General features: G+C 35.2%; 1 protein-coding gene across 3 annotated transcripts in view; it reads left to right on the plus strand.

Annotated features, from left to right (window-relative positions):
• Nucleotides 1-25,412, plus strand: part of PRKDC (protein kinase, DNA-activated, catalytic subunit) — a 259,605-nt gene that overhangs the window by 56,002 nt on the left and 178,191 nt on the right. For all 3 annotated transcript variants that reach the window (XM_033125784.1, XM_033125783.1, XM_033125785.1), the window contains 5 exons: nucleotides 2,085-2,175; nucleotides 2,965-3,128; nucleotides 3,809-3,961; nucleotides 8,358-8,465; nucleotides 10,774-11,000. In XM_033125784.1, the coding sequence (XP_032981675.1) occupies nucleotides 2,085-2,175; nucleotides 2,965-3,128; nucleotides 3,809-3,961; nucleotides 8,358-8,465; nucleotides 10,774-11,000 (743 nt within the window). The remainder of the gene's footprint in view (nucleotides 1-2,084; nucleotides 2,176-2,964; nucleotides 3,129-3,808; nucleotides 3,962-8,357; nucleotides 8,466-10,773; nucleotides 11,001-25,412) is intronic.

Here is a 25,412-nt window from a genome sequence, read left to right on the forward strand (position 1 = left end):
CTCTAGATAAATTCTTCCCACTTCATTATTTTTGATAGCATTTGATTGAGAGACTTGAATGAAACTAGAAATGGTTGTCTATAAAACTTTAAAAATTTTATCACATGTAAATAATGCAAGATAAAATTACTTGAGTGTATCTCCAGTTTTACAAATAAAATTTCTTTATAGATGTAACACCCTATTCCCTAGCACAGTGGTTCACAAAGTGTGGACCACTGGAGCGTCACTGTACAAGGCCAAAACTAGTTTTAATTGTTGACATTTGTACTATGGTATAATGATGGGTAACACTGTTGATTCCTTAGCACTTTATTAAATCTTGACCCTTTCGCACACATATTTTTAATATTCTGTGATGCAGTCTGCTGCATAGTGAAGGGTGACAGTTGTCCTCAGGAAAAGCACTTATTTATGTGATGCTTTGAGCTATGAACTAATGTATCTGTTTTTTTCTTGAACACCGTATTTACTTGAAAGAACAAATGGCAGACAAATTAGCTATTCAATATTTGGCAAACATTTTCTATAAAATAGACAGTGAGCCTGTCACTTCTAATAAAACATCTTAGAGTATTTGTTGCCCATGGACAAAACTCAAACATTTAAGTGAAAATTAAAATTTTGAAAAACTTGTAACCATCACCATGAACTTGACAGCTCCTTAATACTTAGATTTTTTTCTGATGACATTTAGTATTAACAAATTTTTTTTTTGCATATATAATGAAATGAGTCAATATTTGATAGGTCTGTATAACACAGTGAGCCAATAATTTCAGACGAGCAGTATATTACCAAATCATGCATGGGTAAAAAAAGTTAACATTCAGGATAAACCAATGGATTTTAATGTAATAGAGTATATAAAATTAATTAATTTCAGATTGCACATAACTAATCTAAGAAACTATCACTTGTTCAGTTTTGGTGTAGTATCAAAGAATAATCACAATTATCTAAAAAAAAAGACTATCAAAATACTCCTCCCGTCTTCTACGGATTCCAACTACAGCCCTAACAAGATCACAAGAGCTGTCTTCTAGTGATCCAGACAATAAAGAAATTGCACAGATACAAAACAATGCTAGTTTTTGAGGTTTTTCATTTATTTGGAAAATATAGTTACTTTTCCTAAAAATATCTCACTTGTTAACATGTAATGAGTTTAGTATTTTTAAATAAAGCCACTATTTAAATAATTTCTAAGTTGTAACTTCTAATATGGTAAATATTGATAAATATAACCCACACAAAATCTTTAGGGATCTTCAGTATCTTTCAAGGTCGTTAAGTGTCCTAGTAAAATTTTGGAATTGTTGGCCTAGGAAATGGACATCTAATTGAAATTGGACGAGATGTGACTTCTTTTCATGAATTTGGCAATAAAATTAACAGGAGCATTGTGTGGGATATAATGAACCATTGGGAGGCATCAATATTAGAGAGGGTTGTAAAATAGTTTTTCTTTCCTTTCATAATTCTCTTTAATTTTTAACTTAGTTATCATCGTATAGTTAACTTAGCTCTTTTGTATGATATAATTTTCTATTTCAAATTTCTCTTCTTTGTTATATCTGATTTTAGAATAGCTACGAAAGCTATTTTGGTTTCCAGAAGAAAATATTAACAGCTTACCATTATTAAGTGCTTACAATGTACCAAACACTTATTTAAACTTCACTTCAATCCTAGCACATAGGTAGTAGTATGATTCCAATTTTAAGGTGGACAAACTGAGGTCCAGAGATGTTTATATGATTTTACCTAACATCACACAAGAAGGAAGTAGAGGAGCCAAGATATAAACTCAGGAAGCCTGGCTGAGGCATACCATCTCCTGATCATGAATCTATGATATCTTTTAAGAAGCTTCCCCAAAGGTGTGACCAGTCACAGAGAATGCTGTGAGAAGATATCTTATACCAAGCTGAAAAAAGCATAGCTCAGAGTTGGTATCACTTGGGTTTCACATCTTTTGATCACAAGCTGAGGACACCGGTCTGTCTCCTTGGTTGTGTCTCTCATTAAATATATATATATGATGTGTCTCTCATATATAATACAATTGTTCACATTTGCAGAATGAAGCACTGTCCTTAGAAGAAATAAGGATTAGAGTGGTACAAATGCTTGGTACTCTAGGAGGACAAGTAAACAAAAATCTTGTAACAGGTAAATAAACTTTCCTTTAAAATAAATTAACCTCTATACATAATATTTGTACTTTAATTTGGATATATACAAATCATGAAATAGATAGATATTCGCTCTTATATGTGATTTATATATTTTCAAATAAGATTACAAAGAATAATTGCTAGTGAAGTGCTTTGACTATACCCATGCATTCTGAATAATTCAGTACACTAGCAGGCAAAATGTTCTGGTTTGGTTTCTTAAGCATGTTTTCCATCTTGAAACAGAATCCAGTTTGACTTTCTTTGCTATTTTAAATGTGTCAAGAATTCAAAGTCAATCTTTTTTGAACCTTATATTGTTAATATTTGGATATTTTTACATTGTTTTTGTTGATAATTAACATTTTTGAAATTCATCTTTATTTTAAGTTTTGAAATTTCATATTAAATAACTTAAGTAACTTTGGGTTATTTAGGAAGTTACAGACTATATTGGGAAAATAATTGTTATAAAGAGATTTTTTAATAAAAGTGTGTATGATTTTTCCACAGAATACCTCAGTAAATAACTCTTTGCTGAAACTGGAAATTATCCCAGACTGTTAGACTTGTTTAAAAATAATTTTACTTTAAATTAAATTAAGAAATAGTATCAGTGATTTCTAATGTTGAAGTTATATGTCTGAAGTAAAACAAAAAAGGAAAGATGAATAAAGTGCTTAACTTAAAAGTATAATAAAGTACCCTGGTTTCACTAAGTGAATTGTAAAGCAATTAGATTTTGAATGGGAAAAAAAAATGTTCTTCTTAATCTTTTTAACAGCTGCATCCTTGGATGAAAAGATGAAGAAATGTGTAGCATGGGACACAGAAAAAAGACTCAGTTTTGCAGTACCATTTATAGATATGAAGCCTGTCATTTATCTGGATATATTCTTACCTCGGATCACAGAATTAGCTCTTTCAGCTAGTGACAGACAAACTAAAGTACTTTATTTTTCATTTCATTCATTATTTAGAGTCTATTTTTTTAAGACATAATATTTGTTAGGAAATAGATAATATATTTCAGCCATTTGAATATCAGTAATTTTTTATTTTCTGTAATATAGTAATTAGAAAACTAACTAGCCGAAGTAGATGTCATTGATAAATAAAAGTTAAACATAAATCATCTTAACAGATAATAACCTAGCAAAACATTAATATACCAAAAGCTCTTCATACAAGAAAATGCTGTAAAAGGGCATTTAAAAATGATTTTCAATCTGTGCTTGATTATCTCCTCAATCTGGGAGATTAGAAACAGATAATCTCAAGTTTTTATATTAATTTGTAAATTTTCAGAGTGCTTCAAATGTTCACTAAAGTAGAGATAGTTGAAAATGTACTAACAAATCAAGCAAAGTTCTGTGATATGGCAGCATTCAAATATATTTCTTATGAATGTGTTAGTCCAATGTCTAAAGCTTTTAAGTTTCAGTTCTTAACGTAGTTAAAGATCAAAGTGAACAGAAGCATTAATTTTATACAAGAAGTGCTACTGGGATGTTAATTTACATTTGGGTACGATCGTTTTTAAAGGACTAAATTGAATATGATTTCGAAATATTCTTATCTTGTAAACATGAAAACCTAAACTTTATTGAACTTTTGGCCTATTTCAGGTCGCAGCTTGTGAACTTTTACATAGCGTGGTTATGTTTATGTTGGGAAAAGCCACTCAAATGCCTGAAAGTGGTCAGGGTTCCCCACCCATGTACCAACTCTATAAGCGAACTTTTCCTGTGCTACTTCGACTTGCATGTGATGTAGATCAGGTAAGTGAATGATTTTGAATCTGAAACAATTGCAAAACTTTTTTTTTGAAGTTTTGTCTAGTTCAGTGATCATCAAAGCCGGCTTCATATTGGAATCACCTGGGGAGGCTTTAAAAAAATACTGCTACCTGGCTGCTGTCCCCAGACTTTGATTTAATCCCGCAGGGATATGATCTGGGGATGGTGACTTTTAAAAGCTGTCCTAGTGATTTTTAATTTGCCAAAAAATTTGGGAATCACTGTTCTAGTTAAGGGTTACTGAGAGTCTAGGCTAGTCATCTAAAGCTGAGTTAGCTAACGTCCCACACATGTAGGGACTCAGTCTTTCATGGGGTGAAGAAGAGATGTAACCATGGCCAGTAGTCATGGAAGAGATTGGAAATGTTGGCAAGTGGCCTATTACTGATGACTTTATGGACACATTCTTATGGCTGTCATGAAGCAGAAAAAAATAGAATTCTCAGTTGATTTTATGAAGCTAACATAAACTTTATATCAAGTTGCACGCACAAAAACGAAAATGAAATGAAAAACATAAGTATAGATGAAAAATTCTTCAATATATACGAATGAATACAATTCAGTAGTCTATTGAGATACATCATTATTAGATAGGATTTTTTTATAAAACTGGAAATTTACCACAGAAATGGATTTCACAAGCAGTGAGCCTAAAGGGCATTTGTTAGCTCCTCATAAACCAGGACTAGTTTAATATTATCTGAATATGATAGAGAATGTCTGTCTGAATGTCAGAGCCAAGTCATCCCCAGTCATGAAGTACTAATGCTGCCTTGTGCTTTGGACAGGACAGAAACCTTTGATGAGAAGCAGTTACATCTGTTCATAGTGGCTCCAGTACCTACCAGGAGTAGTGCCTGTGGCTTGGAGTAGTTGGTTACTCAGTATATCTTCACCTGTATTTAGTTAGTTATTTACAGTGGTTAGTATCTGATCTTCTCATCAAGCTGTCAGTTTTATGAGGGCAGGGACACTAGAAAGGAAGGTGAAAGGATTATTATTTTGACTATAGTTTGTTTTTAAATCTGGAAAGCCAAAGAGTATCAACTGATAAACACTAAGCATTCATAAAGGGAGAAGCTGGTGAATTCTCGTGTATCTGTATTCTCATATATGTCATGTATTAGTATTGACCACTTGGAAAATGTGTCTACAACATCCCATTCATGATAGCATGAAATATGCATATATGATGCCTAGGAATAAGCTTCAATATGCCAGGCAAACGTATTTTATGAATATAAAATGAATATGTTGTATAACTGACTTAGAAGAATCAATATTGAAAAAATGCCAGCTCTTCCCAAATCAGTCAGCGTTTGGTAGCATCCCAGCAAAAAGCCCAGAATTAATTACATTTTAAACCTAAAAAGTAATCTGAAAGAATAATTGCTTGAGCTTAACCAAGAAAAATTTTGAAACGGTGGAGTGCTAAAGGGAGTCTTGCCATAACATGTTAAAAGAAGCCACCTTAATTATAACAAGGTTGAACTAGTGCACAGATATATCAGTGGGGAGTGTCTGTCTAGTAGTTAGGAAGTGGACTCATGTGTACGTAAAAATTGTATATTTTGTAGAAAAGGCATTAAGTTAGTAAGAAATGGATCATTTAATAAATCATATCAGGTAATAGACTAACATGAAAAATTAATTTCAAATTAAAAAGATTTAAAAGGAAAAACAAACTATAAATACATTACAGAAAAACGTGATGAATTTTAGCATTTGTGTCTCTGGATTGGAGTGGTCTTTTTCATTGATAAAGTACATAAATTAATATAGAAACGTTAAGCTTAAAGTGAACATCCATATCATCACCTCTTTCCCACTCTTATTCCCTAGGAAAAGCCACTTTATCCTCTGCAAATAATATACCCCCAGATCTTTGCAAAACACATTTTTACAAACATGCATATTTATTTTGTTTTATTTGTATAAAGTAAGATCATAGCATTCAAAAATGCTTTCTTTTGTATACAACATTCAAGTTCTGCTACTTGGATGGATTTTGTTACTGTTACATGAAAGGCATCCATAAAATTGTTTTTCTGTAAAGTTTGCATAGGAAGGGACATTTTCCTACAAGATATTGAAGACAGACATACAGAATATGCTAATATAGTAATAGTTTTAACTTTACAAATATTTAAAACTACTGAATGATACAAAACAGAATTTTAAAATTCATAATGTGGTAAAATTATTTTTGCAACATTCTGAAGATATAAAATCTAAAAATGGGCAAATGGATAAAGAACAAAAACAGGCAGCTCATAAAGAAGTGTATGTGGTCAATTAACTTAAAATATTCATCTTTTTTGGTAAAAGAAGAAATTAAAATTAAAATATTGTTTGCAGCTTTTGTCAAATATTTAGAAAACTGATAGTATTGGTATTGTCAAGCATGTGGAGAATGGGCCCTATATGTTCTGGCTTGTGGGAGTATGGATTCGCCCAGGCTCTCTGTGTACAGAGCAAAACGCTTGGTGACCTGCGCCTTTGTCTCGCAGTTTCATTATTAGTGATGTACTCAGAGTAATGTATATTACACTTTTCACTGTGATTTCTTTAAATTAGTTATACATTAGAAATACCTGCAATTCTAACAACAGGATTTGAGTAACTGGATCATCGTATTTGCATATACTTGTATGTCCCTGAAAATAAGACCTAGCCGGACAATCAGCTCTAAAGCATCTTTTGGAGCAAAAATTAATATAAGACCTGATATATTTTATATTATATTATATTATATTATATTATATTATATTATATTATATTATATTATATTATATTATATTATACCCGGTCTTATAGTAAAATAAGACCCGGTCTTATATTAATTTTTGCTCCAAAAGACGCATTAGAGCTGATTTTCCAGCTGGGTCTTATTTTTGGAGACACACAGTATGAGATACCAGGCAGCTCATAAAAACATTGATACAGCTTATGTATTTATGTGGAAAATATTTAAAATTAAGAGGGAAATGGTTACAAAAAAGTATGTTTATTTTTACACATGTATATATACTTAAATGTGTATAAACCAAATATTTTGAAAGTTAGCACTTTTGAAATATAGGATTGTAGGTGGATGGTTTTCTACATTTTACACAATTTTTGTAAGGTGTGTGTGTATATACACACATAACTTATGTACTAAGAATAAAACAGTATAATTCTTTTGAAGAAAAAAATGATGCTTTAAGATCAGTTTAAATTTTCAGACTGAAAGGTAAGACTCTTGTTTAATCCTGAAAATCACTTCAAAGGTTAGAAAGATACTTTTTTTTATCGAAAAATATCTAGGTGCAAGAGGACTCTGTGTTGTTTGGTTGGAGTCCTGAGACATTTTACATGATTTTTGAGGTGGTGGAATTCATATCATGGTGCTTTATTCTTGAGCTCGATATCATTTGGGAAATAAAACTCTCCTGTATTTCTCAGTGCTCCTGTAGGAGCCCTAGCCTTGTGAAACACAGAAATGTATAAGATGTAAAGATAGGGTATGTTTCCCATCACTTTCACTTCAAAGATTTTACTCTTCATATATAATGATTACATCTGTAAACATTTGCCTGGGTAATTGCTCTGATCCAAAAGGATAATAAAACTTCCTTTATTTCTTCAAGATGATCACATGGTCACACCAGACTAGGACACTAGGTTAAGCTCCCAAGGTTCCAGAACCGTGAGCTCTGTTTCCCTGCGTATTTCCTTTCAGAAGGAAGGAGCCCTGGCTTGGAAGACACCCTGGTTTGTAAACGTCAGAGATCCACAGTACTATCTGGCCCCTGTAGAGATTTTGTTTACATTCTGCAAGGTTAGATTGAGAACTCAGGATCCTTTGCATCCCATCTCCAAGTTATAAAGTTTGTCCTTTTGGCAGGGGTGGGAGAAACAGCTGCCTCTTTGTCCTGAATGTCTTCTTTTTATTACACAGGCTTTGAAGTTCATATGCGTAGGACATTGGTCTGGCTTTCTTTTTGTCACTGCAAGTGTATAAATCAGTGTGTAGGGAACCACGAAGTTATTATTTACTTTTTAGTTGAGTAATAGTAATGTCTCTATCCAGAATACCTCGTGCACGTTCAGGAACAAATTAATAAAGAGGAATACTAGAAAACCACAATACCCTAATTGCCCTCCTAATTAGAGGAATAATGAGTTTTAGTAGCGTATTTTCCTTTTCTGGACTTTTAGGAAGAAGAAAATAGAAGGAACATGTTCATCATAGAATTTAATTAGGAAAGGAAACTAATATAACCATGGTAGTATTGTCCTTAATTTTGCCCCTGCCACTTAAATGGAACTCTTTTCCAGTATAAACTTGCTTTAATATGAGGAAAAACTCTAGATGTATTTTTTTCCTCAGGTGACAAGGCAACTATACGCGCCACTAGTTATGCAACTGATTCACTGGTTCACTAACAATAAGAAATTTGAAAGTCAGGATACTGTTGCTTTACTAGAAACGATATTGGTGAGTAATGGTTGAATCTTTTTCCTCTATTCCCATTGACTAGTTACATTTGATTTATGTTTAGTTCTTTAAGAAAAGTTACCTGTCAAAATAATCAAAATGTAATATTTAGCTAGATCGTACTGTGTTTTTTCTTTTGTTTTAAGAAAATTGGTGAAATGGTATTTTAATGGTCAGAATGCCCTATTTATTTACTTAAGTGATACTTTTAAGTATCTGTAAGCAAATATTCATATTTTTGTTTCTTTTCTGTTTTTTGGGAGAATGATTATAAATTTGACTGACTTCGTCTGTATTAAGGGTGTGTGTCTCTGTGTGTGTGTGTGTGTGTGTGTGTGTGTGTGTGTGTGTGGAGGGTGGAAGAAGTGAATAAGAATGTTCTTGGACTTTTATCAAAGTTGTAGTATCCTTCTTTTTAAAATATCTATAGTATAATAAGAGTAAAAGAAAGATTTTGAGCTTATCCAGATTTCTCCTGCAATTAGGTTGAACTAAAGGACCCTAGAAATAGTAGCTCACCATTTATGTAGAAGTATCCTAGACTGTAGAGGTAGAATTGTTAGGATTTGGTCACAGGTTCACTAAGGGCAGAGATAAATGAGGTCAGCTAAAGCCTTAGTGTCTTTTGACATTTATTTTATTATAATTTTCTGAATCTGTGCAAATAACTTTAAATTTGATCCCTTTAAATATCATTTGATTTTACCTATTATTTCATCCTATAATTTGGTTTTGCTGTATATTGACTTCAGAATCAAAAGCCCCAGTTAAACACCTATCAGGTTTGTCCAAAGTCCTTGTATGGATTTGCAAATTGATTCTAGTTCGAATCTGTGTGTTACTTTCTGTTAAGTTTGAGATGAGCCAGAGGAAGTAGGGAATTTGACAGGGACATCCATATAGAGGAAATAAAGGCATTAAGTGCTTGGTGTGTTTGTGAGGAATAGGTCTGTTTTGAGTTTCGCTTGCATTGGAGCACTGTGCGAGGCTGGGAAAGGTGTATTGGGACAGAATAGCAGAACGTTGTATATAGGGTAACCATACATTCCAATTTGACCAGGAGAGTCCAGATTATGCCTGGTGAGTATGTAATTATTAACTGTACTCCTTTCACTCTTAGATTGACCCTAATTGGATATCATGTTGTGGGGCAGTGAGGAATTACTAAACATTTTTGATTAGAATGGTGACATAATTATATCTGTGGTTTAATTCTCTGCAGTGTCTACCCGTGAATCCTACCTATAATACACACGTTTAAGTTGTGGCTTATTTGAATTCAGATTGACTTATTCAATCTGAATAAATCAAGAAAACATTATACAATGTTTGTATTCTGAAATTTCTGTCTTCGCTCTTTCTTTTCCCCTTTTAAACCTTGAAAGTAACTTAAGTGACAGCTTAAGAAAGAAATCAGGTAAGATAATGGTATCATAAAATGAGATAGTTGAGACAAGAAAAGGTGAAGAAGAAAATTTGAAATTGGTAGTACAGCACTCTGAAGTGAAAGAGCATCTATCAATCTCCTAATAAGAATTGCTAATTCCCTAATGTCAACACATATGTCATATACCTGCTCTGAGAAGCAGTCAGTAGCACCTCTTTGCATTGCCATGATTTTTAACCTTTTTGAATTCTAATTAACACTGTAATGAAAGATATTGCATTACAGAAGTAACAAATAACTAGGGATGTTAGGCAGAGAGAACCCCTAGTTCAGTATTCAGTGCACTTTTCATGTTACTTTTTCATTATAGCTCTGAGAGGAAATAATGCCTAGAGGGAATCAAACATGTTCAGATATCCTTAGCTGTTTGTTTTTTCCCCAGGTATTTAGAGACTGTACCTTTGTGCAGACTGCTCTTATAGAAAGTTATATTTTCAAAACCACATCTCTATATGATTTGTCTTTATGTAGCAGTACAATTTCTTTGGAACTTGCAAGGATCTTATTCTCTTTAACATCAGTTAAGTAAAGCATCTCATACTGTTACGAGGTCAAATAAATGACAAAAATTCTTATGATGTGTTCTTATGATGTCTCATTGTGTTTCTTCAGGGAAAGGGAAGAGTACTTTGTTACATAATTATTCTCTTTTTTTAATAGACTTTTCAGTTTCTTGATTTCTTTAAAAGATAGTGTTTTTAATATGTCAAAAAGAATTTATTAGTCTAGATTCTAGGCGATCCGATTAGTATTACTAGTGTTTATTTTTTTGAATTGTGTTCTAAATAAATTTTTATAACATTCTAGTTATGCTCCGAGACAGGCCAGGATATTCAGTTATCATTTAATGCTTTGTTTTAGGATGGAATTGTGGATCCCGATGACAGTACTTTGAGAGATTTTTGTGGTCGGTGCATTCGAGAATTTCTCAAATGGTCCATTAAGCAGACAACACCGCAACAGCAGGAAAGAAGTTCCGTAAACACCAAATCGCTTTTCAAGCGACTATACAGCTTTGCACTTCATCCCAATGCTTTCAAGAGGCTAGGAGCATCACTTGCTTTTAATAGTATCTACAGGGAATTCAGGTAAGTAAACCACATAACAGGAGAGTGTAAAACAAGTTCTTTAAATTAGTAGTGATTTGGAAAAGTGGTTTGGTGTTTATATGTCCATATGTTTATAAATGAAGCATTTAGTAAGTATGTGCTGGATGCTGTGCTATTTTTGGGGGGTTAAAAAATGAATTAAAATTCAGTTTGCAGTCAAGAACCTCAGAAACTGCTGAGAAATACATAAAAGCATCACAAGAGAAGTATATAACCAAGTGTGAGTAGGTTAGGGAAGGCTTCCAATAGTATTTATACTTGAGATGAGACTTCAATGATTAATGGAAATTAGCCAAAGCTTTTCAGATCAGAGGGATGGGGTAGAGATAAGAAATAGGATGGTACATAAGGAGATAAAGACGTTTTATATTTGTATAGACCTTGGAGTTTGATGCTTGGAAGGGAACGTAGTGAGGCCAGCCAGGAGCCTTTGTCGATTTAAGAAACATAGGTCACCTCTACTGATGAAAAGTCCCTGGAGTAGTAGGAGCAGGGAGCGGCATGGTTAAATTTCCTCCTAAAATTCAACAGCTGATGGCTATATAGAGTGTGGATTTGAGTGGAATAAGACTTATATCCAGGACAACAATGAAAGGGCTGTCTCAAAATTTCAAGAAAAGAGGGGCGGCCATTTAGTTCAATTGGTTAGAGCGCCATGCTCTTAACAACAAGATTGCTGGTTCTATCCCCACATCAGCTACTGTGAGCTGCGTCCTCCCAACTAGATTGAAACAACTGCTTGACTTATAGCTGATGGGTCCTAAAAAAACACACTTAAATAAATAAAATTTAAAAAAAAAAAAAGTTCAAGAAAAGATAATTAGTCTTTGACCTAAGGTGATAGTGGTGTTTGTTCAATCGATTTTTCATACACTTAGCATTACTTATTAAAAATGTTATATGCCATATAATATCATGCTCAGTTGGGACAGACTGAAAGTGTTTTGTCTAAGGTCAAGCACAAAACAAGAATGACCACTCTCATCACTGTTATTCAGCATAGTATTGGAAATCCTAGCCAGAACAATCAGGCAAGAGAAAAAAGTATAAGGCATCCAAATTGGAAATGAAGAACTTAAATTATCATTTTTTCAGATGACGTGATTCTTTATATAGAAAACCCTAAAGATTCACCAAAAAACTATTAGAAACAATAAATAAGTACAGACAAGTTGCAGAATAAAAAATCAGTGTACAAAAATCTGATGCATTCCTGTATACCAAAAAGGAAATGAAAAAAACATTTCCATTTGCAATGACAAGAAAAAGAATAAAATACCTAGGGAGAAACTTAGCAAGGATGTGAAGAACCTATACACTGAAAACTATAAGATATTATTAAAAGAAATTAAAGAAGATACAAAGAAATGGAAAGACATTCCGTGTTTATGAATTGGAAGAATCAACAGTTAAAATGGCCAGATTACCGAGAGCAATGTACAAATTTAATGCAATCCACATTAAACCCCAATGGCATTTTTCAAAGTTGTAGAACAAAAAATCATCAAATTTGTATCGAACCACAAAAGACTGAATAGCCAAAGCAATCTGAGAAAAAAGAAGAAAGCTGAAAGTATCTCATTCCCTTACTTCAAATTATATTACAAAGCTACAATAATCAATCACAACATAATACTGGCAGAAAAATAGACACACAGACCAATGAAACAAGTGAGAAACCGCAAATAAACCCACATATATGCGGGCAGATAATTTTCAACAAAGGAGCCAAAAACATACAGTGGAGAAAAGAAAGCCTCTTCAATAAATGGTGCTGCGAAAATTGGAAAACCACATGCAAGAGAACAAAACTAGACCACTATCCTACACCATATACAAAAATTTACTCAATATGAATCAAAGACCTAAATGTAATGCCTGAGCAATAAAATCCATAGAAGAAGACATAGGTACTAAACTTACGGACCTTGGTCTCAGAGAGAGTTTTATAAATTTGACCTCAAAGGCGAGGGAATTAAAAACAAAAATAAATGACAGGGACTATATCAAACTAAAAAGATTTGCACAGAAACAAATTATCAACAAAGCAAAAAGGCAACCAATTGAAAGGGAGAAGGTATTTGCAAACAATATGGGGCTAATATCCAAAATACATAAAGAACTCATACAATGTAATAAAAATCAAACAACTTTATTAAAAATTGACTAGAGGACCTGAACACTTTCCCCAAGAAGATCTACAAATGGCCAACAGATAATGTGAAAAGATGTCAATTTCACTATCTATAAGGGAAATGCAAATCAAAACCACAATGAAGTACCACCTCACACCTGTTAGGCTATTTTCAATAAGACAAGAAATAAGTGTTGGAGAAGATGTTGAGAAAAAGGAACCCTTATGCACTGCTGGTAGGAGTGTAAATTGGTATAGCTACTATGGAAAACAGTCTGGACATTCCTCAAAAAAATTAAGTATAGAGTTACCATAATGATCCAGCAATCTCTCTTTTGGGTGTCTACCCAAAAAATTTGAAAACTTTTATTTATAAAGGTATATGTACCCCAGCATTATTCATGGTAGCCAAGTCATGGAAACCGCCTAAGTGTCCTTCAGTGGATGATTGGATAAAAAAGAAGAGGTGGTACATACATACTGGTACAATGGAATACTGCTCAGCCATGAAAAAAGGTGGAATACTGTCATTTTCCATAACCTGCATAGATCTTGAGACTGTCATGCTAAACAAAATAAGTCAGACGAAAAAGGACAAGAACCATATTGTTTCACTTATGTGTGGGATATAAAACAGAAAGCAGCAAGCAAAACAAACTCATAGACAGACAACATTATGGTCGTTACTGGAGGGGAAGTGGGTTGGGAGACGTCAAAGAGGGTAAAGGCTTTCAAATATATGGTGACGGAAGGAGACTAGACTTTGGGTGGTGAGCACACAATGCAGTATATATGTGATGTAGTATAGAATTGTACACTTCAAACATATGTTATTAACCAATGTCACCCCAATAAATTTAATAAAAAAATTTTTAAGAAAAAGATTATGTGCCAGACATTGTGCCAAATGCTGGAGATAGAAAGATACAGCCATTCTTGCGGGTTGCATTTAAGAATGAGAGATAGATAATAATCACAGAGGTAAATGTAAAATTTATACCTGAAATTAGGGCTTTTAAGTAGTGGTACATGATTACTAAGTAATTTTATAATGACGAACCTGACTATGGTCACTATTGCTTCTCTCACGAAGTGGAAGTTGTGATAGAGATGATGGGAGCAATTATAAAATAAGATAGATAGATAGATAGATAGATAGATAGATAGATAGATAGATAGATAGCTTTTATTTCGCTTTGAGTATGTACATGCACATTTGTATTAAGTGACTAATTTGAAGTCACTTCGTTATTTTTTAAATCTTTTGAAATTGTGACACCTATATGTACGGAAGGTGATTTAAAACATAGTAAAGCTGTCATTATTTGCAGATGACATGATATTATGCAGAGTGCCAAAAAAATGTATATACATCTTAAGAAAGGAAAAAACTTTATTAAAATTATGCTGATGGTAACCACTTTGAGCACCTTTTCTCAAATGTTCAGAAGTCAAATGTGACTTGTATTCATCTTTTGTTATTGGTATACACTGAGTATTACAATTTTAATACAGTTTTTTCCTTTCTTAAAATGTGTATACATGTTTTTGGCACCCTCTGTGTATAGAAAACCATAAAGACTTCACCAAAAAACTGTTGGAACTAATAACCGAACTCAGTAAAGTTGCAGGATACAACATCAATGTACAAAAATGTATTGCATTTCTATACACTAATAATTGTCTATCAGAAAAAGAAGTTAAGAAAACAATCCTGTTTACAATTGCATCAGAAACAAACTACCTAGGAATAAATGTAACCAAGGAGGTGAAAGGTATATATGTGAAAACTACAAGACATTAATAAAAGGCATTGAAGAAGACACAGATGATTGGAAAGATACTCCATGATCATGGATTCAAAGATTTGATATTGTTAAAATGGTCATACTTCACAAAGCAATCTACAGATTAAATTCAGTTCCTATCAAAATTCTAATGGCATTTTTCTTTTTTAAATTTATTTTAAAATTATAGTTGACATACAATGTTATATTAATTTTAGATGTACAACATAGTGTTTAGACATTTATAGAACTTATGACAGAATCACCTAATAACACTAGTTATTATAGTGTTACTGACTATACATGCCCTATGTTCCACTTTACATTCCCATGACTATTTTAATAACTGGCAAATTGTACTTCTTAATCCTGTTCACCTTTTTCACACACCCCACAAGCACCCCTGCCATCTGACGACTAGCAATTGGTTCTGTGCTACAAATTTGTTTCTGTTTTATTTGCTCATTTATTTTCTTTTTTAGGTTCCACGTATAAGTGAAATTATATGGTATTTCTCTTTTTCTGTCTGACTTATTTCACTAAGCATAATACCCTCTGGGTCCATGCATGTTGTCACAAATGATAAGATTTCATTCTCTTTTATGGCTGAGTAATATTCCATTGTATATATGTACCACTTTTTTTATCCATTAGTCTGTCAATGGACAGTTAGGTTGCTTCCATTTCTTGGCTATTGTAAATAATACTGCAGTGAATATAGTGTTACTTTTTTGGATTTCTTTGGATAAATACCCAGAAGTGGAATTGCTGGGTCTTGTGGATATTTCTGTTATTAGTTTTTGAGGAACCTCTGTACTATTTTCCATAGTGGCTATACCAGTTTGCAATCCCACCAACAGTGTACAAAGGTTCCCTGTTCTCCACATCCTTGCCAAACTTGTTTGTTGCGTTATTGATGGTGCAAGGTGATTTCTCATTGTGGTTTTTATTTGCATTTCCCTGATGGTTAGTGATGTTGAGCATCTTTTCATATATCTATTCAGCCAACTGTATGTCCTCGTTGGAGAAATGTCTATTCACGTCCTCTGCCCATTTGTAAATCAGATTGTTAGAATTTTTAGTGTTACATTATATGAGTTCCTTATGCTTTTTGTATATTAACCCCTTATCAGACATATAAGTGTCAAGTATCTTCTTTCGTTCAGTAGGTAGTGTTTTCATTTTGTTGATGGTTTCCCTAACTGTTGAAACAATTTTTTTGTTTGGTGTAGTCCCTTGCCTGGGAAGACATATTCAAAAAAACACGGTTTATAGCAAAGTCAAACAGTTTGCTGCCTTTTTTTTTCTTTGTAGGAATTTTAGAGTTTCAGGTCTTGCACTTAAGGCTTTAAATTTTTTTGAGTTTCTTTTTGATATGGTGTAAGAAACTAATCTAGTTTCACTTTTTTGCATGTATATGTCTGATAAGTCTAGTATGAATATGAATGACACCATAGGTATTGCAATGTTATTGACTGTATAGCCTATGCAATACTTTACATCTCCATGACATTTTTAGTTACAATTTGTATTTCTAAAAACCTTTAAACTTTCTCACCTGTCACCTAAAATGCCTTCCCATCAAACGACCACCAAGTGGTTCTAAGTATCTGTGAGTTTCTTCGTTTGTTTTTTCATGTAGTTTTTCAAGATTCCACATATAAGTGAAATAACATAGCATTTATCTTTCTCTGACTTATTTCATTATGCCTAATACCTTCTAAGTCCATCCATGTTGTCACAGATGGTAACATTTCTCTATTTTATGGCTGAGTAATATTCCATTGTTGTATATATGTATCACATCTTTATTCCTTCATTTACCGATGAATACTCAGGTTACTTCTTCGTTTCCAATTCACATGCTTTTTATTACTTGATTTTGTCTAATTGCTCTGGCTAGGACTTCTTATACTATGTTCTATAAAAGTGGTGAATGTGGAAGTTCTTGTCTTGTTCCTTAGGTCAAAGAAAAAGATTTCAGCTTTTCACAATTGAGTATGTTGTTAGCTATGGATTTGTCATACGTGGCTTTTATTATGTTGAGGTATGTTTCCTCTAAGCCCATTTTGCTGACAGTTTTTATCATAAATGGATGTTGGATTTTGTCAAATGATTTTTCTGCACCTATTGATATGATCATATGATTTTTATCCTTCCTTTTTTTTATGTGGTGAGTCCTATTGTTTTTACAGATAGTGAACCAACCTTGCATCCCTGGAATAAGTCCCACTTGATCATGGTGTATGAGCTTTTTCAAAATATTGCTGAATTCGGTGTACTAATATTTTGTTGGCGATTTTTGCATCTGTGTTCCTCAGGGATACTGGCATATATACCGGGGGTATCAAAAAAATGAATACACGTCTTGTATTCATCTTTTCTTATCGGTATATATTGAGCATTACAATTTAAATACAATTGTTTCCCTTCTTAAAATGTGCATACATTTTTTTGGCACCCTCTGCACATACATACACACATGCACACACAATGTATGACAAGTTCGAGAACTTCTGGCAACAATGTTGATAACCTTTTTTGATATCAGAGGGATTATTCATTATGAATTTGTACCAACTGGAAAAAAGTTAACCAAGTTTAATACTTGCAAGTGCTGAAAAGGCTGCGTGAAAATGTTAGATGAAAAAGGCCTGAACTGTTCGCCAGAAATACATAGCTCTTGGATCACAACAATGCACCAGCTCACACGGCACTATCTGAGGGAGTTTTAGCCAGTAAACAAATAACTGTATTGGACCACCCTCCCTGCTCACCTGATCTGGCCACCAATGACTTCATTCTTTACCTGAAGATAGAACTTAATTGGACATTTGTATTATACTTTTTATATTTTATATATATATATGTATATATGTATATATATATGTATATATTAAATCTCCTGGTATTGTTTGACATCAGGGTAATGCTAGCCTTGTAAAATGAGTTTGGGAGTCTCTGTCCTCATCAATCTTTTTGGAGTAGTTAGACAAAAAACAGATGTTATTTCTTTTTTGAGTGTTTGGTAAAATTCACCGTTGAGGGCCCTCTGGTCTAGGAGTTTTGTACTTTGGGGGTTTTAGATTACTGATTTGATTTCACTAGTAGTTATCCGTTTGTTCAGATTTTGTTTCTTCCTGATTCAGTCTTGGAAGGTTGTATGTTTCTATCGATTTCTTCCAGGTTGTCCAGTTTGTTGGCATTTAACTGTTGGTAGTGTTTTCCTATAGGCCTTTTGTATTTCTGTGGTGTCAGTTGTCACTTTCTTGTCTGATTTTATTTCTTTGGGCCCTCTCTTTTTTCCTCAATGAAACTGGATGAAGGAGTATCAATTTTGTTTATCTTTTCAAAGAACCAGCTCTTGGTTTCGTTGATCTTTTGTATTTTTATTTTTTGACTCTATTTCATTTATTTCTGCTCTGATCTTTATTACTTCCTTCCTTCTACTCACTTTAGGCTTGCTTTGTTCTTTTTCTATTTCCTTGAGGTGTGAGGTTAGACTTCTTATTTGAGATTTGTCCTGTTTCTTGAGGTAGACCTGAATTGCTATGAATTTTCTTAATAGAACTGGTGTGGCTCTGTCCCGTAGTTTTGGAGTTGTTATGTTTTCATTTACATTTGTCTCAATGTATCTGTTGATGTCCTCCATGATCTCATTGTTAGCACACTCATTGTTTAGTCACTTGTTACTTAGCCTCCATAGGTTTGTGTGTTTTTCATTTTCGACTTGTAATTTATTTCCAGTTTCACACCATTGTGATCAGACAAGTTGCTTGATATGATTTCGCTCTTAAATTCATTGATACATTTTTCTGTGGCCTCACATATACTCTATGGAAAATATTTCATGTGCCCATGAAAAGAATGTATATTCTGCTGCTTTTGGGTGAAATATCAATTAGGTCCATTTGGTCTAATGTGTCATTTAAGGCCACTGTTTCCTTGCTGATTTTTCTGTCTGGATGATCTATCCATTGATGTCAGTGGGGTGTTAAATAAAGCCCCCTACCATCATTGCCTTACCGTCAATCTCTCCCTGTATGTCCGTCAATATTTGCTCTATATATTTAGGTGTTCCTTAGCTGGGTCCATACATGTTTACAAGAGTTATATCCTCTTGCTGGATTGATCCCTTTATCACTATGCAAGGCCCTTTTGTCTCCTGTTACAGCCTTTGTTTAAAAGTCTGCTTTGTCTGATATAAGTATTGCTACCCCAGCTTATTTTTCATTTCCATTTGCATAAAATGTCTTTTTCCATTACTTTAATTTCAATCTGTGTATTTTGATCTGTCGTGGGTCTCTTGTAGGCAGGATATGTACGGGTCTTGATTTTTTGATCCATTTAGCCACCCTACATCTTTTGACTGGCCCTTTAGTCCATTTATATTTAAAATAACTGTTGATAGGTATGTAGTTCTTGCCATTTTATTGTTTTCTGATTATTTTTGTAGTTCATCTCTGTTCCTTTCTTATTCTCTTGCTCTTTCCTCTTGTATGTTGATGACTTTCTATTGTGTTATGTTTGAATACCTTTCTCTTAATTCTTCTGCATTTCTTATAGATTTTTCATTTGTGGTTACCATGTGCTTCATACATACCAAGGTATGTCTATAGCAGTCTATTTTAAGTTCATGGTTGCTTAAGTTTGAACACATTGTAAGATCACTATAATTTTTACTCACCTCCTCCCTGTTTGTTTTTTTCATTCTGATTTGCCTTTTTTGTGTGTGGTTTTGTGTATCCCTAAGTTCACTGATATAATTACACATGGTCTTCCTAATTTGGTCTTTTAACCTTTGTGCTGGCTTTATAGTTGGATGCGCTACTGCTTTTACTACGTTTTTGCCTTTGTCAGTGAGAATGTTTTTCTTTCCCAGATTGCTTATTCACGTTTTTTATCTTTCCTTTTCCTCTTAAAGAAGTCCCTTTAACGTTTCTTGTAATACTGGTTTAGTATACTGATGAACTTCTTTGACTTTTTCTTGTCTGGGAAACTATCTCTCCTTCGATTCCAAATGACAGCCTTGCTGGATAGACCCATCTTGGTTTTAGTTCCTGGCTTTTCGTCATTTTGACTATTTCGTGCCAATCTCTTCTGGCCTTCTGCAAAGTTTCTGTTGAGAAATCATCTGATAGTCTTATGGCAGCTCCCTTGTAGGTAACTAACCGCTTTTCTCTTGCTGCTTTTAAGATGATCTCTTTGTCTTTAACCTTCGGCATTTTAATTATGGTGTGTCCTGGAGTGGGTTATGGTATGCCTCTTTGGGTTCGTCTTGTTTGGGACTCTTTGCACTTCTATGTCTATTTCCTTTTCCAGGTTAGGGAAGTTTTCAGTCATTAATTCTTCAAGTAGGTTTTCAATCCCTTGCTCTCTCTCTTCTCCTTCTGGTACCCCTATGATGCGAATGTTGGTATGACTGATGTTGTCCCAGAGGTTCCTTAAACTATACTCATTTTTTGGGATTCTTTTTCCTTTTTGCTGTGCCAATTGGGTGTTTTCTGCTACTCTGTCTTCCAGATTGCTGATTCGATCTTCTGCTTCATCTAAACGACTGTTGAATCCCTCTAACGTATTCTGCATTTCAGTTACTGTATTCTTCATTTCTGACTTTTAAAAAATGTTTCAATTTCCATTTTTATGTTTCCTATCTCTATGTTGAAGTTCTCACTGAGTTCACTTATTCTTCTAAGTTCATTACGCATTCTTAAACCATATTTTGAACTCTGCATCTGGTGATTGTTCTCCATTTCGTTTAGTTCTTTTTGGAGTTTTGTCCCGCTTTTTCATTTGGGACAAGTTTGCTTGTCTCCTCATTTTCACTGACTCCCTGTATTTGTTTCTATTTATTTGGTAGATCTGCTACGTCTCCCAATGTTGACAAAGGGGCCTCAAGTAGAAGGTGTCCTGTGGAACCCAGTGGTGCCGTCTCCCTGGTCATCTGAGCCTGGTGCTCCAGGGGTGTCCACCTTGTAGGTTTGTGTTCCCTCCTGTTGCATTTGAGTCTCAGTTACCGTTGGCACGTCAGTTGGTCGCGTTGACCCTCAGGCTATCGGGCTGGGGACTGGTTGTGACTACAGCGGACAAGCTCTTATGCGAGGACTGACCCCAGAGAGGGAGTCCCTTTAGCCATCGAGTCCCTGGTTCCATCGAGTCCACCTTTTGGGTGTGTCGTTTGTGAAGCTGCCTAGGTGGTGCTCTGGTGTGATCTGAAGCCTGCCACTGTGTGTGTTGGTTCTGGAGCCTCTTGGGAGTTGCTCTGTTGCAGGTCAAGGTCAGCCACTGCTTGTGCCAGAGTTGGAGCCTGTAGGTAGAAGCTACAAAGTGATCTGCAGTTGGTTGCCGCTTGTGCTGTTCTTGGAGGTGCCTGGGAGAGGCTATTCCGCAAACCAAAGCCGGTTGTCACTTATGCTGGGCATGGGCCCATTTGATAGGCACTACGATGTGAGCTGAGGCCAGCTGCTACTTGTGCCAGGCTTGTGGCTGCTTCGCTGAAGCTATGTTCCAGACCTAGACTGCCTGATGCCTATGCTTGGGGCCTCCTGCTGGGAGTTACAGTGTAAGTTTAGAGTGGTGGCCACTTGTGCTGGGCTTGGGCCACTTAGTAAGAGCTACAGGCATGCCAAAGCCGGCCACTGCCCGTTTGGCGTTTTGGACCTTGAGAGATTTCGGGAAAGTCTGCAGCCCAAGCTGAGGCAGGCCACTTATGTGGAGGAGCCCCTAGAAGAGGCTCCGGCTGGGTGAGCTAGTTTAGTGGGGTGGGGTCTCTGGGAACCACCAGGGCAGGGCAAATGATGTTAACCAGGTTGTTGGAGAGCTCCGATTTGATGTCTGCCTGGGTGGGAGGAGAGCTCCACCAAGGAGCAGTGGCGTCTGTTAGTGCTTCTGTCCCCAGAAAGAGCTGCTCCTATACCTGCCCCTCCAGCACTGACCCTGAAGTTAGTGAATTTAGTTCTTCCTCGTATACCCCTGGCACTTTTGGAGCTGCTGCCCCTGCACTGGAGCTTAGAGTGTGTGAGTTTGTGATGGTGTGAGTCTGTGTGCAGTTCCTTTAAGGCCTGTGCCTCAGACTCCCGCCGTCCTTAGTTTTTCTCCGATGAAATCCCGTCTGGTTTTCACAGCCGCATGTTATGGGCAGTGTCCCTGGTTGTGGAGCTCAGTGTGGGGCTGGAACCCCTCACTCCTGAGGTGGTACCTCTGCACCTGAGAAATTACTTCCGTTTCTTAATACCACACCATGAGTGTGAATCCTGCCTGTTCAGTGTATCATCCCTTCCTCCAGGTGTCAACGTGGCTTCTTGTTTATGCCCTCAGCTATAGGACTTGTGTTCACCTGGTCTTCAGGTAGTTCTCAGTGATAGTTTTTCCATAATTTACTTGTAATTCTGATTGGGTCTTTTTTTTTTTTTTTTTTTTTAATTAAATATGCAATTCTATTTTATTCTGAGTTTTATAAAAATGTCTCCCCAGTCGTAACAAATACTGAGAACAGAGGAGAAAAAGTATAGGAAATGCTTTTTTTTTTTTTTTTTTTTTTTTTTTTAATTTATTGGGGTGACAATTGTTAGTAGAATTACATAGATTTCAGTTGTGCAATTCTGAATCACATCATCCATAAATCACACTGTGCGTTCACCACCCAGAGTCAGCTCCCCTTCCATCACCGTACATTTGATCCCCCTCACCCTCATCCCCCCCCCCCCAACCCCCTTACGCTCTGGTAACCACCAAATTACGTTCCCCAGATTAATTTTCAAACCCCGTGGCCATCCTGTGGTCACCGACTGCCCTCCAATCCCCTCACCCTCCCCCCCACCCCCCACTCCCCCCGCCCATCTAGCAACCCTCAGTTTTTCCTCATTGTCTCCCAAACAGTTTCTGATTAGTTCATTCACTTATTCTTTTCTTTAGAATCCGCAAATAAGTGAGATCATATGGAACTTATCTTTCTCTGTCTGACTTATTTCACTTAACATAATGTTCTCTAGATCCATCCATGTTGTTGCAAATGGTAAGATTTCTTTCTTCCTTATGGCTGCATAATACTCCATTGTATAAATGTACCACAGTTTCTTAATCCAGTCATCTACCGATGGGCATTTTGGTTGTTTCCATGTCTTAGCTATTGTGTATAGTGCTGCAATAAACATAGGAGTGCATAGAGATTTTTGAATTGAAGTTCTGGATTTCTCCGGATAGATACCTAGGAGTGGAATTACTGGATCATAAGGTAGTTCCATTTTCAGAATTTTGAGATACCTCCATACTGTTTTCCATAGCGGCTGCACCAGTCTGCAATCCCACCAACAGTGCACAAGTGTTCCCTTTTCTCCACATCCGCGCCAGCACTTGTTGTTTGTTGATTTATTGATGATAGCCTTTCTGACTGGGGTGAGGTGGTATCTCATTGTGGTTTTTATTTGCATTTCTCTGATGGTTAGTGAGGTTGAGCATTTCTTCATATGTCTGTTTGCCATCTGTATGTCCTTTTCAGAAAAATGTCTCTTCAAGTCCTCTGCCCATTTTTTAATTGGATCGTTTGTTTTTTTGGAGTTGGGTTGAGCAAGTTTTCCATAGATTTGTGATATTAATCCCTTATCAGATATATCACTGGCAAATATCTTTTCCCATTCAGTAGGATCCCTTCTTGTTTTATTGATGGTTTCCTTTGCTGTGAAAAAACTTTTTAGTTTGATATAATCCCACATGTTTATTCTTTCTCTTAGTTCCCTCGCGCGAGGGTGTATATCAGTAAAAATCTTACTCCGGGTAATGTCTGAGAAGTTTCTTCCTATATTTTCTTCTAGGTATTTTATGGTTTCAGACCTTACATTTAAGTCTTTAAGCCATTTTGAATTTATTTTTGTATATGGTGTAAGGAGGTGGTCCAACTTCATTTTTTTGCATGTGTCTGTCCAGGTTTCCCAGCACCATTTATTGAGTAGACTGTCATTACTCCATCGTACATTCTTGCTTCCATTGTCGTAGATTAAATGGCCATATAGGCATGGATTTATTTCTGTACTCTCTATTCTGTTCCATTGATCTATGTGTCTGTTTTTATGCCAGTACCATGCTGTTTTGATTACTGTAGCCTTGTAGTATAATCTGAAGTCAGGTATTGTTATACCTCCCACTTTGTTCTTATTTCTCAAGATTGCCTTTGCTATTCGGGGTCTTTTATGGTCCCATATAAATTTTAGGATTATATGTTCTATTTCTGTGAAAAACGACGTTGGCAGTTTGATAGGAATTGCATTGAATATGTATATTGCCTTAGGCAGTATGGACATTTTAACTATATTAATTCTTCCTATCCATGAACATGATATGTGTTTCCATCTATTTATATCTTCCTTCATTCCTTTCATCAGTGTCTTATAATTTTCTGAGTATAGATCTTTTACTTCTTTGGTTAAATTTATTCCCAGGTATTTTATAGTCTTTGGAGCGATTGTAAATGGGATTGTTTTTTTAATTTCTCCTTCTGATGTTTTATTATTGGTATATACAAATGCAACTGATTTCTGAATATTAATTTTGTATCCTGCCACTTTACTAAATTCATCTATCAGCTCTAATAGCTTCTTGGTGGAGTCTTTAGGGTTCTCTATATATAGTATCATATCGTCTGCATACAATGATAACTTTACTTCCTCCTTACCAATCTGGATGCCTTTTATTTCTTTTTCTTGTCTGATTGCTGTGGCAAGAACTTCCAGAACTATGTTGAATAGAAGCGGAGATAATGGGCATCCTTGCCTTGTTCCTGATCTTAGGGGGAATGGTTTTAGCTTTTCCCCATTGAGTATGATGTTAGCTGTGGGTTTGTCATATATGGCCTTTATTATGTTGAGATAAGATCCCTCTATTCCCACTTTCTTAAGGGTTTTTATCATAAATGGCTGTTGGATTTTATCAAATGCTTTTTCTGCATCTATTGATATGATCATGTGATTTTTATTTTTCATTTTGTTAATGTGGTGTATCACATTAATAGATTTGCGGATGTTGAACCACCCCTGCATACCAGGAATGAATCCCACTTGATCGTGGTGAATGATCTTTTTAATGTATTGCTGAATTCTGTTTGCTAATATTTTGTTGAGGATTTTTGCATCTATGTTCATTAGAGATATCGGCCTGTAGTTTTCTTTTTTTGTGGTGTCTTTGTCTAATTTTGGGATCAGGGTGATAGTGGCTTCGTAAAAAGTGTTTGGGAGTCTTCCCTCCTTCTGGATTTTTTGGAAGAGCTTGAGGAGAATTGGTGATAATTCTTTTTTGAACGCTTTGTAAAATTCACCTGTAAAGCCATCTGGTCCAGGGCTTTTGTTTGTTGGGAGACTGTTGATTACTGATTCAATTTCCGTGGTGGTAATCAGTCTATTCAGGTTTTCTGTTTCTTCTTGAGTTAGCCTTGGAAGGTTGTACGCCTCTAGAAAATTGTCCATTTCTTCCAAATTGTCA

This window comes from Rhinolophus ferrumequinum, chromosome 14, assembly GCF_004115265.2.
Source record: "Rhinolophus ferrumequinum isolate MPI-CBG mRhiFer1 chromosome 14, mRhiFer1_v1.p, whole genome shotgun sequence".
NCBI lineage: Eukaryota > Metazoa > Chordata > Mammalia > Chiroptera > Rhinolophidae > Rhinolophus > Rhinolophus ferrumequinum.